Source organism: Pezoporus occidentalis, unplaced genomic scaffold (genome assembly GCF_034315485.1).
Source record: "Pezoporus occidentalis ecotype Australia unplaced genomic scaffold, CSIRO_AGI_Poc_V1 ctg278, whole genome shotgun sequence".
Taxonomy (NCBI): Eukaryota; Metazoa; Chordata; class Aves; order Psittaciformes; family Psittacidae; genus Pezoporus; species Pezoporus occidentalis.
In genome coordinates, this window is record NW_026914697.1 from 55,544 (window position 1) to 72,819 (window position 17,276).

The window sequence follows — 17,276 nt, forward strand, 5'->3', positions numbered from 1 at the left end:
GGAGGAGATGTGAAAGGCTGAGCTCTTCTCCCTGGGATCCAGGGACGGGATGCCTGGGAATGGCTCGAAGCTGCATCAGGGAGGTTCAGACTTCAGCCTTCTGTTGAGGTCACGGGTGATGGACCACGTAGGTGGCAGCTTTGGAAACATCTCCGAGCTCTGTGCTGAACTGCACACACATGGGATATTGTTTCTTAGACGGGGAGGCTGACCCTTGGATAGACAGTGGTGCTCACTGCGGACTCTTCAGCAGGGCAAGCAAAGAAGAGCAGCCTTCGACAGAGACCTCCAGTCTGTCTGAAGCTATTGGGGCATCAGCACAAGATGTGGCCACCAGTGTTTGTGGGTAACTTGCTGGTAATCTGCACTTAGCTTCTTGCTCCCAAGCACTGATGGGCTCCACTGCACCTGCAGGACACTCACTGGCCCGAGCTGGGGTGTTGTAGATACAACAGAAGCTTTGGGGAGTCTGGTCCTAGTCTTATATTAAAAATACAGGCACACCAAGAAAGTCTGGAGCATGGATGTGGACAAGAACTCCCAGAGAAATAGGTTCAGAGGAGGAAATCCTGGGAAAAAGGGTTTTCAGATCTTTTTAGTTGAAACTGTGAATACCCCAGTTGTCATTTTTATAGGGATGAACAGCCTGGGGAAGGACCAGGAATTCATCACACACTGAGTGAGCTGGTGTAATGACATCTGCATGGTGATACAGTTTCACAGAGCCAGAGGCCAGAAGGGACATGGGACCATCTCGAGTGACCTCATACATGTCAGAGATTACTGAATTTCACCCATTTATCCTGGCACTGAGCTAATTCACTCAGTTTGACCAGAGCATTTCCTCCTGCAAGGCATCCAGACTTGATCGGAGGCACTGGGGAACAGGGGAGCCCATCATTCCTTGGCAGCCAGTTGCACTGCCAAATCCCTGGTGTTAGAAGTGCTTTTCTTAGTTCTAATTTTCATCCTCTGGCTTTGGCATCCAGCTGATTCTGTGTTTTCCCCAATGGGAAAGAGCTCTTTCCTATCCCACATTCCGCCTTCCCCCAGTGATATCCATGCCTGGCAATCAGTTCATCCCTCAGACTTCCTCCTGTTTGATAAGCCAGGATCAGCCGTGCCAGCCCTGTGGCCAGGGACCTTCTCCAGGCCTTTGATCAGCTTTGGAGCTGTGTTTTACAGCCGCTGTGGCTCAGCTCGCTCCCTTTGATGGCCCTGTCCTTATCCTTGTTGAAAGCTTGTCCAGTTTGGGGCCTGCAGATGTCCCTGCCAGTACTTTTACGTTTTCTCCCTGTGCCTCTGATGGAAGCCTGACAGATCACAGAGCCAGAACTGTTACTGCACACTCATGATCCCTATCGATAACTGTCTTAAACAACTCCTAACCTGTTGCACACACACCCAACCGATGCCATTCATGTGGTGTTCGCCCCATTGCTGTTTCCCCTGGTACCTCCACACTATCCTTGAACCAAACTCTGAATGAAGCCTTCCTAGTCCAGCAAGCTTCAATTGTATTCACTGACAGGAGCTGAACCACCACTCTTTAACGTGTCATTAAGTTTCTCTCCTAGCTTTTTTATCACGGAGAGCATAGGGAGCATCACAGGCCATACACACGTGTTCTTCAGGCAGTCAAGTCTGATTGTCAGTCTGTTCCTTCAGGCTTTTCATTCCCCGGCTCAGTGGAAGCCTTGACCACGCACCAAACAGAAAGAGCCACGGAAGTGGTGTGAGCCCATAGCAGCACCTTTCCTGGCAGAGCTCCCGGTGCCTCCACCTCAGCCCTCTGGGGCCAACGTCCACCGCCTGCGCCGTGTCAGCCGTCAGCCCTGAGCTGCCTTTTCAAGTGACTGAGTCATGGAGGTGCTGGCACTGAGGAAACTTTGCTTCTGCTCTTAGTTCACAGCTGGAGCCATGCGGAGAGAGCCGAGACGAAAGAGGGTGTTTTGCACCTCCCAGGGAAGGCAAAGAAGTAAGAGCTAAACTATTAGCTCGGATCTATGTATGTTAAAAGGAAACAGATTTGCTGCTGGCTCTTGGTTTATTCTGTCATTACACTGAACTGGAAAAGAGACCCTGCAGGCGATGGACTAAAGACATTCAGGTTACTATGGCCAAACAATGACATCAGCTGATAGACTAACTCATACCAGAGGGTGCTGGTGACTCGCACACGACCCTGACAAGCAGAATCTGTTCATGAGCCAAAAGAATAAAAGGGAAAATCTGTTTCCCCAGACCTTGAAATATTAATAATGTTTGCAGGACGACAGAATAATGATGCAAGTCCCAAGACACACAGAAAGGTCTTCTGCCAGACAGCCCGAGACACAAAGAACCTCTGCTGTGTGCGTTCCTTGTGAGGATGCTGAAGGCTGCGCATGACTGAGGACAGGGATCTTGCATCCTTGTGCTCCTAGCTGTTGTACATGGCCGCTGTAACTGAGTGCCTGGTGGACACAGGTGTCTTCTCATCACTTTTGGCCTTTCGGTGGTTTTCAGGAATGAATTCCAAACCTATTTGGCGTTGTTAGACAACAGGGTCGGAGCAGGAACCAAACAGACCCTTGCATGGGGCTGGCATCGCTCTGGGATAGTCCAAGCCGATAAAGTGCTGGTACCCAGATTTGGAGCAAGGCAATGAAGAGTCTTCCAGCCAGTTACCATGCACTGTTCAGGGGATGAGTGAGGTCAAGATCCAGTTTAGATGTCACTGCCTTGTCCTGGAGCAGGAAGAGAGTTTAAAGATCTGGACCATGATGAGGAGGCAGGAGAACTGTCCTCCTTATACTAACTGGAGTGGAGCTTCTTTCCCCTGCTTTTGGTATAACCTGACTTCACGGTGGCAGAACTGGGCTTTCCTCAAGCATTCCAAGTATCGCAGGTTCCTGCAGGGACACGGGGCTGGGTTTGCTGCTTGGGCTGGTTTGTTGTCCGTGGCACTGGGCTGCAGTTGTGGGATGGTTAGAGTGTTCCAGCACACGCTGTACTGTTCCAGCTCCAGAGTTGCCTGTGTGGTCTGGCAATGTTCACAATACAGATGCAGTTCTGCGCAGCACCTTCTGTGGAGGCAAAACCTAGGACAAGAAGTGAAGAATGCCTGGGCAGAATGAAACCTGAGGTAAGTTTGCATTTACCAACTGATTCTTCACAGGCAAATCAAAATCTGTGGGCCTCCTTTGAACAGCACAAGCCAAGGGCCATATTACAGATGACATATCACTGGAGAAGAATTAAAGAGGTTCCATCCAGGGCAATGCAGCCATGTGAAGCACTGCATGCTGCCTCAGTCGAGCTGCCTGGTGTATCATAGAGTCCCAGCCTGGTTTGGGTTGGAAGAGACCTTGAATCTCATCCAGTTCCAACCAGACATCTTCCACTAGAGCAGCTTGCTCCGAGCCCCATCCAACCTGGCCTTGGTAGCTGTAGAGAGCAAGAAGGTCCCCCCTGAGCCTCCTCTTCATCGTTCACATCACATGGTTCATGCTCTGCTCCTGTGTTCGGGAGTCCTGAGGAACCACTCAATCATTTGAACGGGGCAGTGCCAAACGTAGGCATGTTCCGAAGAACTAAACCAAAGCTCAGTGCTCCCAACTAACCTGAGTTGTTTTGTCTACTGAGCAAGGAAAACAAAATGAAATAGAACATCATGCATTGGCAGAGAACACAAGAGGTGACCTCACAGGTCTTTTCCATATGTAAAAAGGGGAAAATTATACACAGGACAGCTTTTATTCTCCAAATAAATAGGTAACTGCCCCAGCTGCTTTCACCTTTAGGGAATGGGACGCTTTCATTTGCTTCTCTGCAATCCATAAGGAGGTAAGTTCGGTCCACCTGAAATCTGTCCTTTGACCTAAAATGAAATTATGCATTTGGCCTCACATCGTATTTTATCAACCCTAAACAAGGCAAAATTTGAGACGGAGCTGTCATTTTAATCTTAAAACCATGGCCTTGTGCAGGTTGGAAGGGACCTCCAGAGATGTTCCCCTGCCCAAAGCGAGTCCGATTTGAGCACACCTCGAGCCCATGTCCAGTGGGAGTTACCACAGGAATGGAGATTCCATCATCCCTCTGTGCCTCTTCACAGGGTTTGACCAGTTTTGTGCAAGAAAGGTTTTAAATCTAAGGGAATTTCCCTCTCTCCAGCTGGTGTCCATTGCATCTTGGCCTTTCATCGCACACCTCTAGGCAAACCTGTGTCCGTCTTCTCTGTACCCTCTTGTTAGGTAGGTGCAGACAGTACCGAGATCCTCCTCCCTTTGCCTTCTCACTAAACAAACTCATTTTCCACAGCCTCTCCTCGCGCACCACGCACTCCAAGCCCTGTCCATCTCAGTGGCGCCTGCTGGACATCCTCCAGTTCGTCAGTGTCTTCCTTGTACTGGGGAGGCAGAAACTGGAGACAGTGTCCAGATGTGGTCTCCCAAGTGCCGAACAGTGAGGAACAATCACTGCCTGTGACCTGCTGGCTGCACTCTGCCTGATGCAGCCCAGGATGTGGTTGGTCTTTCAAAGATGATGGAGAGCAGCCTCACGATGACTTTGGCCGGCGCCATCAGCACCTTCCGATGTATCCCATCTGGTCCCCTGCAAATTTTTTGGTGTGAAAGTAAAAAGAAGGCTAAGAAATACCAAATCTTGAACTTCTCACTTGCCACTTATTATACGTGCTGCTTTGTTTTGACTGGAAGAATCTGGAGATGATTCCAGCCCTTCAAACAACATTCCTGTTAGAAAAATCCGCTTTCCGCAGGAGACTTCTACCCATCACCATTCCAGAGCTCTCTGTAAACCTTATGGAGTTGTGCTTGTTGTAATTTTAACCAGCCTGTCCTTTACTGCACGTTGTAAAGAGACCAGTAACCACCTTACGATGGAAAAGAGGGAGCTTTTGCCTTCTGCTCCCCTCCAGTCCCTGTGGGATTGTTCCCTTGCTGTCTCCTTGTGTCAACTGACTGCTCTGGCCTTGGATTGTGCACAGCCTTCATGAGCACCAACATGTTTTTCACTCATCCGTTTGCACTGAGAGGAAAAAGAGGGATGTTCTCTCCCCTGAGGAATGACCCAACCTGGGCTCTGCTCACAGCTGGGCTTGGGAGCGGGTGGATGTGCTCTTAAGGCTCTGCCTGATCTTTGTCTTTGAGATAAGCTGGCTCTGGGTTTAACCACACTGATACTTGTACCAAGTGACTTGTAGGAAGGGATATTATATCATAGCAGTCTTCCAGTACCTAAAGGGGCCAATAAGAAAGCTGGAGAGGGGCTTTGGACAAGGGCCTGTAGGGACAGGCCAAGGGGAATGGCTTTAACCTGCCAGAGGGGAGACTGAGCTGAGCTCTTAGGCAGAAGCTCTTCCCTGTGAGGGTGCTGAGGCGCTGGCACAGGGTGCCCAGAGAAGCTGTGGCTGCCCCATCCCTGGCAGTGTTCAAGGGCAGGTTGGACACAGGGGCTTGGAACAAGCTGCTCCAGTGGAAGGGGTTGGAGCTGGAGGAGCTTTAAGGTCCCTTCAACCCAAACCAGGCTGGATTCTATGGTTCTAGGCTTAATCCTGAAGTTCTCCTCTTGTTTTCACTTAGAAATTAGTTCCCATGGAATCTGAGGACTTTGGATCTTCCACTGGGGAATACGCTCATGTGGTGACTTGTGCGTTTCTGATGTCCTAAAGCAAATTCCAACTTCTCTATCTGAAAACTGTTTCTAGGCTTTGCCTTGGCAGATGCAAACAGTAAGTGGCTGGAAATCCTGCATGCAGCGTTGAGCAGAAGTTCCTGGGATCTGGGGAGTTGGTCCAGTGTTCTCCATCTGTTCCAACACCGTTGCCAAGTTAAACTTCTGTGCTGCAGATTGCACAAAGGGGAGAAAAGAGCTACAGATGAAAAAGAAGGTTTGAAAATGGGGGACTTTGCATTCAGCCAAGGGAAATGAGGGTACCGGGCGCCTCTTTGGGGCTGTGGAGGGGAGACTTCACATCTGCCTGGTGATGACCACGCCACGGCTGCGAGACTCCCACCACCTCAAGCAAGGGCTGGATGCAGGCTCCATCCAGCCCACCTGAGGGCAACAAGAAGAGGTGTTTGTATCCCTTGTTGGAATGTCACAGGAAAAGGAGGGATCACCTTACTGCTGGCGGGAGAAAGAGGCAATTTTCCTGCTAAGGAAGGCAGCTCCCCTGTCAGAAGTTCCACAGTGCAATCCCACTGCACTCACTGCGCGGCTTTTTATGAATCAAAGCTTAATAAATGTCCAGGGCTTGAGTTCTCGCAGCAGCCTGGCCTGGCTTTGATCTGCACTTGCCTGGGCTCAGCCCGCCCGCCGCTGCCTGCCAAGCTAAAGAGAAGGAAAAACGTTCCTTTCCTTAGGTTGAAATAAACCTGTGTTGTTTTAAGCATCTTGGCCGTGGAGCTGGGGGTTAGACATCACGCCTCGGCCCCATCCCTGCGCTCCCCATCCCGAGCGCACACTGAAACAATTTCCCTGTGGTTTCCCTCCTTGGTGGAGTCGAATTCCTAGAAAACAAAAGGAATGTTGCAACCGCGGTCACAGGCTCTAAGACTGCAAAGCTCACACACAGGAGGGAGCCTCGGCCTGAGCAGGACACTGAGAGCAGCTTATCAGGAGTGGTACCTCGGGGTCCATCCTTGCTGTGCGGAGAAGCGGATGGGTCTGTGTGGTTCCGTCTGCATCCCAGTGCCCACAGGAACATAATGCCTCAGATGTGTGTGCGGAGTGAGGGGATGTTTCTGGAAAGATCTGATCATCTCCATTGGCTCCTTGCCCTCCACCCTGAGGTCAATGCAGATCTTCCAGAGGGAAAACCATCGGGATCTGGATCTGAGCTGGTCCTGTCTAAACGGCCCTGCCTGAAGCCTGAGGTCTCAGGGTGGGTAACCTGGGACTCTCAGCCAGGTTAATCCACACTGAATTCAGGTGAAGCTGTGGCTGCCCCATCCCTGGCAGTGTTCAAGGCCAGGTTGGACACAGGGGCTTGGAGCAAGCTGCTCCGGTGGAAGGGGTCCCTGCCCGTGGCAGGGGTTGGAGCTGGAGGAGCTTTAAGGTCCCTTCACCCCAAACCACTCTGGGATTCCATGAAACAAAAGTGATCAGACTGGCAAAAGGTGAGACAGCAAGACTGGTCGGGGCTGCGTTATTTAGGGTGTCAGATAAGATGCTAAACCAGTCTGGTTTGATGTTAAAACCCTGTTGATCATGCTAGGCTGTGTGCGAAACTGGAAAGCAAGTGAAACAGTTAATGTGGAAGCATTTCCCTGAGGAAACCTTTGTCTGAGTTTGTTCGTGACTGCCTTTAAATGCTTCCTGTGGCGCTGACAGGTTCCACTTTTGATCTCAGATATGTTATGAAATCTGATGAGAAGTTTCTGGAAATTCCCGGCGTCTGTTTTTGACTCCTATTCACTGCAGAAACCTTTCAAAAGGAGACGGCATCAGGCCCCCATTGTAGGGGGGCAGAAGCTGAAGTACAGAGAGATGGGGTGATCGTCCCTGAAGGAAGATGGGACTTGTCTCTTGGGCTCTGTTTTCATCTCACAAAACCCAGGGGATGCTGTAGAACACCCGGGAGCAGTGTCCTAAAGCACCCTGGGGACAGGACTCTGGCCACATGCTGGAGTGGCTGCAGGAGGAAGGGATGATCTGCAGGTTGTGCTGGGCCTATGGGGGCAACCCACGGGGTCACAGCTCCATCCAGGAGCTCCCTACCGAGGAGGAGCCCATACCCACAGCTGTCTGGCTTGCTAGGATCCTTCTCCATCACCGTCATCCATGTAGCTGGTCCCAGTGACCACCTCTCTGCCCTCTGGCAGCATCCCTCACCCCAGCACCGTAAGGCTCTCAGATCAGCCACGCTGTGCATCCTCCTCAGACCATCCACACCATTCCCTTTAAATCAGATCTCTTCATTTCTCTGTTTCAGAGCTAGAGCGAGCAGCCCTGGGCTTGCCAGGACACAGCCTTGCAGGGAGCTTGGAGCAGCAGCAAAATCCCACATTCCCTGACCTCAGTTCTCAGCACAAGAGCCTGATCTTGATTTCTTTTCTTCAGATGACATCACGATTAAGAGCTGTTGCTGTCCTGAGCCCAATTGTGTCATCTTGCAAGAAGCAACAGGGGCTAATTTTAGCAAGTGCGTTTTTTACATTACACTCAATGAAGTCAGACATGGAAAAGCTGAAGCTACTTTCACTCAGCTTTGCTCCAGGGGTTTGTCAGTCACTGATAGGACTGAAGACATCGCCTGCTGCACTTCAGTGCAGGAACACAAGAGAGAGGTGTAATAACGTGTAACAGAACTGACGTGCCAGATTCCCATCACAGTGTATTTGTAGGGTCCTGATGCCATGCACAGCCCAGAAGAGCCAAGCATTGAGAAGCAAATGTTGAAGTTAGCTTCCTAAGCAGCTTCAAACACTCTCCCCGTGCATCTGCATCATTATAATGATGTTAATTAATGAGGATCGCAGACTATTCTCCTATAGGATTGCCACATGCAAGTGCATCAAAGTGAAGCGATGGCATCTTTTTCCCTACCTGGATCATGATCAGATCCATTATTTATTCCCATTGTTCAGTCCAGGCACACAGGAGACAGGGCAGGAATTCCTGGCCTCATCCTGTGAAAAACTTGTAAATCTCTACCCAGTTTGTCAAATGCTTTTGACAGGAAATCCATGACGGGCGAATCTTTCTTTTCACTAAAGGTAAAACGACGTGCTGTCCTTTTTCCTCTCAAAACAACATTTCAGGAGCTTGAACAAAGATCAGCATTTAAGATGAATTAAAGCCCCCTCCAAACCCAAAAGCTCGTTGTTTAAAGTCAAATTATATGTTCATGTCAAGCTAAAATGCTCATCACATCACCCCAGAACGAGTCTTCCTTGCTCTTCATTTTTCAGCGCGTCCAGCGCAGAAAAAAATATCAGTTCCTTGTACAGCTCTATTGTAAGCACATCATTAATAACAATAATTAACTAGGAGCATTTCCCCCACTGTGAATCCCATATTAAAACTGAACCACTTCACAAGCAGTTTATCTTCGTGGCAGCCCTGTGAACTAAGGCAAGGCGTTCTGCTTTGCAGGCGGCGATCTCAAACACTGCGGTTGGCATGAAACCGCATGTGCTCATTTGCAGAGGCTGGCAAGCAGGGGTTTTTAGTGGGATACTCGATGTACTGCACCTCACGTGCGTTCCAAACAGTTTGGGCTCTTGGAGTTTTCCTTGGGTACGATTTGGAAGCTGCAGGGGCCAAAGTAAGAGAATTTCTCTCACTTACATTTATCAGTGAGGCAGCCGTAGCTAGAAGAGCGGTTGGTGTTGCTCTCCTGGAGCAATTGCTGCTACAAAGAGATCTGTTGTTTGACTGAGAGGGAGTTGGAAGGAAATACTTCTTTCTTTCAGGGAATACTAAGACAGGGATTCTCCATTTGACTCCTAAAGCCTGCAGCAGGACAGTTGCTTTTTATTGAGGGTAATTGCATGTAGGCTATTTAACCATCCTACTGCTCCTTATGCTTCAGGGCTCTTAGTTTGTGGGGTTTTGTGGAGCTCTGAAGCAGTGTCTGTCCCACTGCTTCTTGTTTCTCAGGGGGCTGATGTGCACCCCGCTGTTCCCTGAAAGAAAGAAGAATTTCCTTCCAACTTCCTCTTCCATCCCTAGCTTGAGCTAAGGAGCTATATTGGATGCCCATAGCAGAGGTAGGTAAGATGCTTTAGGTATTCACTTTGCCTTCTCCATGCTGCTTGGGACCAGGTAGAGGCAGGAATGATCGGGATGGATGTTATCATGCACAAAAGCAATGCCAAACCACCCAGCCACCCAGGGGGAAAACAGATGGGGGAGCTAGACAAACACATACAAGTGTTTGTAACTCCCTGTGGCCGGCAACAAGCATTCGATGGCAGGGAAATAAAGAACCGGTTGGAGGCTTGAATGAGACTTTGAATGAGATCTTGCTGGGCTGCCTGAATCCTGGGGCTTGCTATGCCCTAATCACATGCAGCTGCGCTGCAAAGCCCTGCTCTAGAAAATCAGGGATGGAGCGAACAGCATCGTGTTCACAGAGGTTTAAACCCCTTCTTAACCCTCTGTGGTGGAAGGCAGGGCAAGGGGGGAGGCATATTTCACTTATGTGCCAGTCACTTGTAGGGCTGTGCCCCACTGCAGCCCTCAGAGAGAGAGGAGAGCAAATGTACCCAGGAAATGTTCCTTAAATGTGTTCTCTGAAATCACTTATATGTGAATTAGCAGAGGAAGTGGGCTGAGCAGGATCATGCCAGAGGTGAGACACGGGATAGCATCTATTCTAAGCCCGGATAACCTAGACCCAAATGAAATCTAACTGGCATTGCAAATGCTTTCCAAAAGTGAAGCTCTGTGATTGGTTTAGTACCTGCAGAAGAAGCCATGCAACTTGTCCCTTTGTGTAATGTCCCTTTGTGTAATATCACCTGCTTTGGGCTGGGTTTTACAATATTTGGTGGCCAAAAGTCACAGATTTCTGGGCAAATCCAAGAGATCCTGTGAACATTTTCAGGTGTCCGAATGCTTTTGCCTATGTGGTGCCCACATAAATGTGATGAGCACAATGTAGGTGTTAGCAAGGATGAAGCTAGACTGGACTGCAATGCCAACTGTTTGGCCCAGCAGTTGTCACCAGCTTGCTGTGCCCTTGAGAGGGAGGAAAAGGTAGTTTGTGGTTGTGCTCTCATTGCTCCTCTGCTCCCAGTCCTGCCATTCTCAACCTGGTAAAGCCCACACTTACTCCAACTGAAATGGGTATTGCAGGATCAGGCCAGGGAGCTGGTTTCTGTATCTTGTGGAGCTCTGCAGATGTGTTGACAGCACTGCATTCCTTGCAATGCTCCATTATTGGCTGCCCATGCAAACGAGCTCTGCCTTTTCCCTGTCAGTCCCCACAAGTTTGCTGCTAATTAGGCTGAGCATCATTCTGACTTCTATAAAGCTTGTAGGGGGTTGATGAGGAAGAGCCCAAAGAACAAAGAAAGGCAGGGAGGACATTTCAAAGGAGCAGAAGAGATGACAGGATCCCTGTCAGCTTGGGGCTTGCCCTGGAATTTCTGCACCTCTGGGAATTGAGCCGATAGCTGCATTTGAACCCTCATCTGCTGGGTGTAAAGAGGTAACGGAGCTCCGAGCCAGATGGTGGGCTAACGAGGAGGCATCCTGGGCTGTGGGGTGGGGTGTGCACAGCCCGTTTGGGTTCCGTTTGATGCAGAGACCTCTCTGAACCTCTTTGACCTGAAAAGCAGCTGGGTTTGGGCTTTTAGGAGCCTTCTGGCAAGCTGGGGGACTTCCACCTCCTGGCAAGGCTGTGGGCGTGCAGTGGCCCAGAGCAGAGGGAGCTCAGGGAGGAGGAGGAGGAGGCCATGTGTGTCTTATTATATAGTATTTAAAGCAGAGCCATCAGTAACGATTCTGAAAGCAAGAGGCAGGATATTTTTGCATGGAGGAAAAGAGTGGAATGAGACTGGGAGCTGCCATTCAGGCAAAGTTCTTTCTTTATATCACCAAATACTTATAAAGTATTTTTATAAAGATATAGAGTTTAGACTTTTTATCACCAAATACTTTTTCCTTTAAATATAGGTATTGGGAGGAAGTGTTTTTAACTGCAGAGATTTTGTCCTGTGGAGCTGAGGTATCTTTTGAGTGTGAAGGTTTTGAGCTGGGTCACTTATCCTTCAAGTCCATCTTTCCTTCGTTGTTTCATTATGGTTGTACTAATGATAGGAAAATAATCAGCAAGAAAAGTGCCTTTTACTTGAAATCAGTTGGGGTTTTTTTTGCTACTTTTAACATACCACTAAAAAAAAAAAGAAAAGGGAGGGAAAAAAAGAAGAATGTAAGTCCCAAATTGGAAATGAATTATTTTCCCCCAACCCTTTTGATGTGAAGTCACTGTTACTAATGCCCTCCTGCCTCCTGCAGCTCCAGCCGAAATTTGGGACAAGCTGGAGCTGCCAGCGCTCCCTAATGAAGCGGCCCAAAGGAGGAATGCTTAGGTGATAATCACGTCTGCATTCAGACGGCTCCTGCTAAACCCAACCTCTCCCCCAGCCCCTCCTTGAAGTGAAAGACTTTTGGCTGAAGAATGCGGTAGGGTTGTCCTCTGCTACTCCCACTCCTCCTGCACCCCTTTCCCCGGCGCAAGGCCCTCCCCCTGTCCAATTTGGATGAGGCTGTACCTTTTCTTCTCTCCTTCAAGAGTGAGGGTTTTAGTCCCTTCTTTTCTGCCCAGATCTCCACTAAACAAAGGAGCTCTGGGCACATCACCAGTTCCAGGACGTAAAGGTATTTAAACAGACTTAAATCCAGAGCTGCATAGCTAAGAGCTGATTTCTTTCTCTTTATCTGCCTGATTGTTTGCCTGCCTAATTGCGTGTTAACTGTGATTTGCACATTGTTATTTTAATGGATTGGTTTCATTTGCACACTCAAAAGCATGGGTTGGAAACTTCTCTCCTGGTTCCCTCCAAACTCAGTTTCAGCTCCGATTCAGTGATTGATTCTCTTTGCTATTTCTTACAGGGGGTTGTTTGAGCTAAAAATCCTTTTCGAGCCTTCTTTTTTTAAGCTGTCTTTTGGTGGTGTGAATGGCTTTTCCATACTCTCTTAGCAAGCCTTGTGCGAACGCTCTCGGGGTACGTGCCTGTGTATCGATCATTTGTCACGCTTCTCGTTGCTCCGGGAGGAAATGGATGCGCTTGGACTCTCTGCAGTTTAAACCTCAGCACAAAGGCTGGGAATGTCCTGAAGAGCACAACTTCGCGCTGCTTTTTATGACCTCCTTTTTCCATCTGTTCCCCACCTCGGGAGCAGAGGGAAGCTCTCCCTTTTGTCTCACTGGGGATATTCCTACCCCAGCCTTCAGCAGACAGGCGCGTGTAGGGAAGCAAGCAGAGCTCTTAGGGCTGCAGGAAGGGCAGTTTCTTTGTCTCTGCCTTTGCTCCCAGCCCTGCCTTTTCCCTTCCCACTCTTTCTCATTGAAACACTAGACCTTGAAAAAAGCCTGCCCTCGAGAGCAGCGCGGTTCCCCGGGAGCAATGAGGGTTTAGTTCTAAAATCTTTAATATTCTCACAATTGCTTTATTTATTTTGTCTCTTTCGGGCACTTTTTCTGCCTTTTCTAGGCTGTTTTTTTTTTCCTGTTGCCTGCTGTGGGGCCGGGCTGGAACGGGAAAGCGCTGCAGTGGGAAAGCAAGGGGGACAGTTAGGGGAGGCTCGGGGGCCCTGTCCCTCCCCGCCGGAGTGGGCTCGGAGCCTCCACAGGAGCACCAGATGCTTTTCCACTCTTTTGGGGGGGACACGACCCATGAGGATTCCTCCCTGAAGGAACAAACTCTTGGGGGTCTCGAGGTGAGAGATGCTTCCTGCTGCTGAGGAGGAAGGATGGAAGGAAGGGCTCCCCAGCCCCATTTGCACAGGCAGAGCTGGGAGGTTTGGGGAGGAAGGGGGCCAGTTTGTGGGGTGCGTTCCTCTGTAATCCCTTTTACGGAGCCTTTTTAACCAGTTCCTTACAGCCCCCCCCGGGCTCCCACCCTGAGCCTGCCCATACAGCCCTGCAGCACGAAGCTACTGCCTTGTCACAAGGAGTGTGACAACTTGGGGGGGGTGTCTGTGTTGTGCCAGGGTCTGTGCCCCTTCCCAGGGCTGTTTCCCTTTGCCCCCCAAAGCCTCTCATGGCTGCTGTAAGGACTGAACTAAAGGGACCACTGTGGGCTCCTTGTCCCCATGGACACCCACCCCCAAGCCATGCAATTGCCCTCAGGGGAGCAGGGCTCAAGCCTTTCCCCCCAGGAAGGGGCCTTGTTCTGCTCAGGGCAGAGGGGCTCTGGGGGCTCAGGATGTGCCCTGGAGTGATTCAGGACCAAGCTCTGGGTCTGGGCCCTGCCCAGCTACGGCCATCTCGACCGTGCTGTGCTTTCCCCAAGGTGTGTGTGCAGCAAGAGGTGTTGGGAGTCTCCTTCCTGCCCCTATTGCTCTACTCCATCCCCTCCACAGAGGCTTTGAAGCCTGCATCCTCCTCCTCCTCATGGCCTCTAGTGCCTGTCGCAGCTCAGCAGCTCTGCATCCCTCCAGCGTGCCCAACCTTCCTCTGGCCCTTCATCCTCCATGGAAACCAAGCTTAGCTCAATGCACTGTGTCCTCATGTGCTGGCCCCAGGTCATGCTCTTCCATCCCACTGCAGCCCATGATGATCCTTTCACCTCCCTGGTGTGCATGTCCCTCTCATGGGTCTGCAAGCAGATCCCTCCCCTCAGCCAGCCACAATAACCAGATATTCCAGCAACCGATCTCCATGCCATGGCCTGTCTGGAGTACAATGCAGTAAAACATTGCTCTGGGACCAGGGAAGGTGGTCCATAGATAGGATCTGCTCTTTCTCAAAGTTCTCTTGCTTCTTCGTAACATCTCCTGTTGCTCCTCTGAACCAAGGCACGATGCTGAGCTCAGTGCCATAACCCACCACCATGGGCAGGCAGAGGGCGGATGTGCTTTTGTCACTCTTCACTTCTCCATCAGAAAGGCAGGAGAATAGAGGTTCTGCAAGGGCAGAACCATGGGTCTTGGAGATCTTCTCTTGGTTTCCTCTTTGGGAAAGAAAGGTTTAGTGATGCTGTGAGAGGGAATGATGTGAACGGGTTGGCTGCAGGTACAAGGAGCCAGACTTGATGGGGACTGCATGGTCCCACTGTATTAACTCTGGGGAGGGGCTGCTGGGGGTGATTGTTCATTTTGAGGCTATGAAGGCCCTTAAGAGCTCTCGTGTCTTTCTCTTTCCTCTGTTTTTGCTTCTAGAAAGGGAGCAGCAGGACGGCACCTTGGCACTCGGGGGCTGCTGCCAAAACCCATCCTCGACCAAGGCAGCAGGGACCCTCCAGCTGGAACAAGCATTCGGGGCGGCCGGGGGAATCGAGGAGTCTGTGCCATCATGGGGGTATTATGGCTGGCCAGGTTCATGCTGGGATGTACAGCAGTTCTCTATGTGGAACAAGCCCAGGGTCAATATGAAGGGGACTTGCAGACAGACAGATTCGCAGGCTACGAGGAAAGGCAGCCAGCAAACAGAGTGCGAAGAAGAGGCCAAGACACTTTACGAGGGTAAGTTTCATGTTCTCTATTTTACAAAGCAGGATCTGGAGATGTGTACAGAATTGGCTTTCCTTGAGCTCAGGAAGGAGTCTGCTCTGCAGGCCTGTGGTAGGAGGAGAGCTCATGCCACAGGGGACAACCAGGCTGACTCCCATATGAGCAGAGCTGGGTGCTGAGCTCTGCTGCTTTGTTTTGGGGATCGCAGCACCTCAGGGCTCAAGTGAGGTTCTGGCTATGAACAGCCATCCACAACCTGCCTGTCTGGGGCGGTGATGGCTGGGGCTGGGGGGGGATTCTGTCAACCCAGGTTTTGACCCTGGGGTTGCCCTCGGCTCTCTGCTTCCAGTCAATGCTCTGGGCTGTAGCGAGAGGTTGTTACCTCCGATAACTGTTTTCTTGTGGTTGTTGAAATGGGAAGGTCTCACACTCGGTGCCTTGATGCCCGGCATGGCTGTGGCTTGTGGTCTCACCGGAGCTGGACCCAGGAGCAGCGTTTCCCACCTGAGGAGGGAGACAGGGCTCAACTGGAAAGGCTCGTGCTGGAGCCGAGCAGCGTGTGCAGGCTCTCAAGATGGTTCCTGGCCCCGGCGCCGATTCTGGGTTATTTTAAGTCCTCCTGGCTGTGGTTCTTGGAAAGTGTTCCTGTGTCAGTGGGCAGGATGGGAGCAGAACGTGATACACGCGCGAAGCCTGGCCCGCGCCAGACTGCTCCGGCGCTTGCTGGGGAATGCTTCTTGAATGGGCTGGAGCCCGGACAGCCCAAAGCGCTGGGCTTGGGCTGGAGCCGCAACCCGGAGCCCGGCCGTTGAGCTGCCGGGGCAGGGCTGGCAGCGTCTGCTCCTGCAATCCCAACGTGCGTGTCCATTGCCTCCTGCCGCGCTGCCTTCGGGAGCCGTGAGCAAGGGGGGTCCTGAGGGTTTGCTCCTCTCAAATGTGGCTACCCAAAGCTCCCCCGCAGGGTAGGGACACCCTGTGTCTCCCCCAGTATGACCTGTGAGTGCTTGCGTCGTGCTCTTCTCTTGGAGTCCATCAGCTGAAACCTCCCAGACCTTTAGGGCTAAGTGGGATGAGGCTTTTCCTTGAGAAGGATGGGATGGCAGTGTACCAGATCCAGAGATCCTTGCTCAGCCTGGCCGCCTGGGGCTGTGTGTGATTGATTACTGTGCTCGTAGTGGGGTTAGAAAGCATTGGAAGGAGTTGTGTGCGTGGGTAACGGTGTCTCAGACAGCCCTGTGGAAAGAAAAGAAGGGCAGAGCGAGGAAATGACTTTTTCCATTCCCTATGGGACCAGGAAGGAGGTCACTGGTGTCCAGTGGTCTTCCAGCACTCGGTGTCTTAGCTGACCAAATCCTGTTTTCAAACACTGATTTACTGCTTCAATCCCTTTAACTCTTGGTGACTCTAAAGGTCCAACTCCCTAGTGCATTTTAAAACTGAAGCCCAGTTTCCCAAGTTAGAAATGACTCCTGAAATCCCTTCTGTACTTTAAAGCCTCAGACATGGAGCAGCATTGAAGGAAAGCAATACCCAGTTATTGGTTGTGTAAGTTCTTTAGTGGCCACACAGTAAGTTCGAGGCAGGACCCGAAGTGTCTGGCTCCCGGTGCCCTGCAGAGAGCTGAGGACCACACCGCTGCCTCCTTCATGTTCTCTTCTACTTCCATCATGCCCTCTGAAGCAATTGCTGTAGGAAAAGAAACAAAAACCCCACTGGGGTAAGCGCAGGGTCTGCTTGAGGAGATGTGTGCAGCTTGAATGTGAGGCAACTGAAGAGCCATTGTTTCTTGGCCCTTAGGAGAGCAGGGATTCGAGGGAGGGAATCGCAGTGGAAGCTGGCAGAAGTCAGCGTGGCTGCAGCTTCTGCCCCAGGGGCTTCCCATGCTCTGTGTCAAGCGGCCCTGAGAGTCTCCTAGGCTTTGTGTTCCAGTCTCTGCATCAGGATTTCCAGCCCTTCAGCAATCTCTCTCCAAAATCTCTGTTTTAAGGGCAGACGACACCGCTTGAGATGAGAAACCTATTGAAGAGTGATGGTCTAAGTAATGTTCTGCTTGGCGTAGAAAGCAGCTACGGATGTCACCAGCCACAATGCTGTAGATGGGTCTGGCAGCCAGTGCAAGCCATCTCCTGCAGAGCCAC

The 17,276-nt window shown here is 50.9% G+C and overlaps 1 protein-coding gene across 1 annotated transcript in view; it reads left to right on the forward strand.

Annotated features, from left to right (window-relative positions):
- The first annotated feature begins 9,560 nt into the window (after nt 1-9,560).
- The window catches only part of LOC134166988 (fibrillin-2-like), a 95,886-nt gene continuing 88,170 nt past the window's right edge, over nt 9,561-17,276 (forward strand). The window contains exons 1-3 of the mRNA XM_062625176.1: nt 9,561-9,722; nt 10,991-11,167; nt 14,848-15,150. Of these exons, the coding sequence (XP_062481160.1) occupies nt 14,981-15,150 (170 nt within the window). The 5' untranslated portion in view covers nt 9,561-9,722; nt 10,991-11,167; nt 14,848-14,980. The remainder of the gene's footprint in view (nt 9,723-10,990; nt 11,168-14,847; nt 15,151-17,276) is intronic.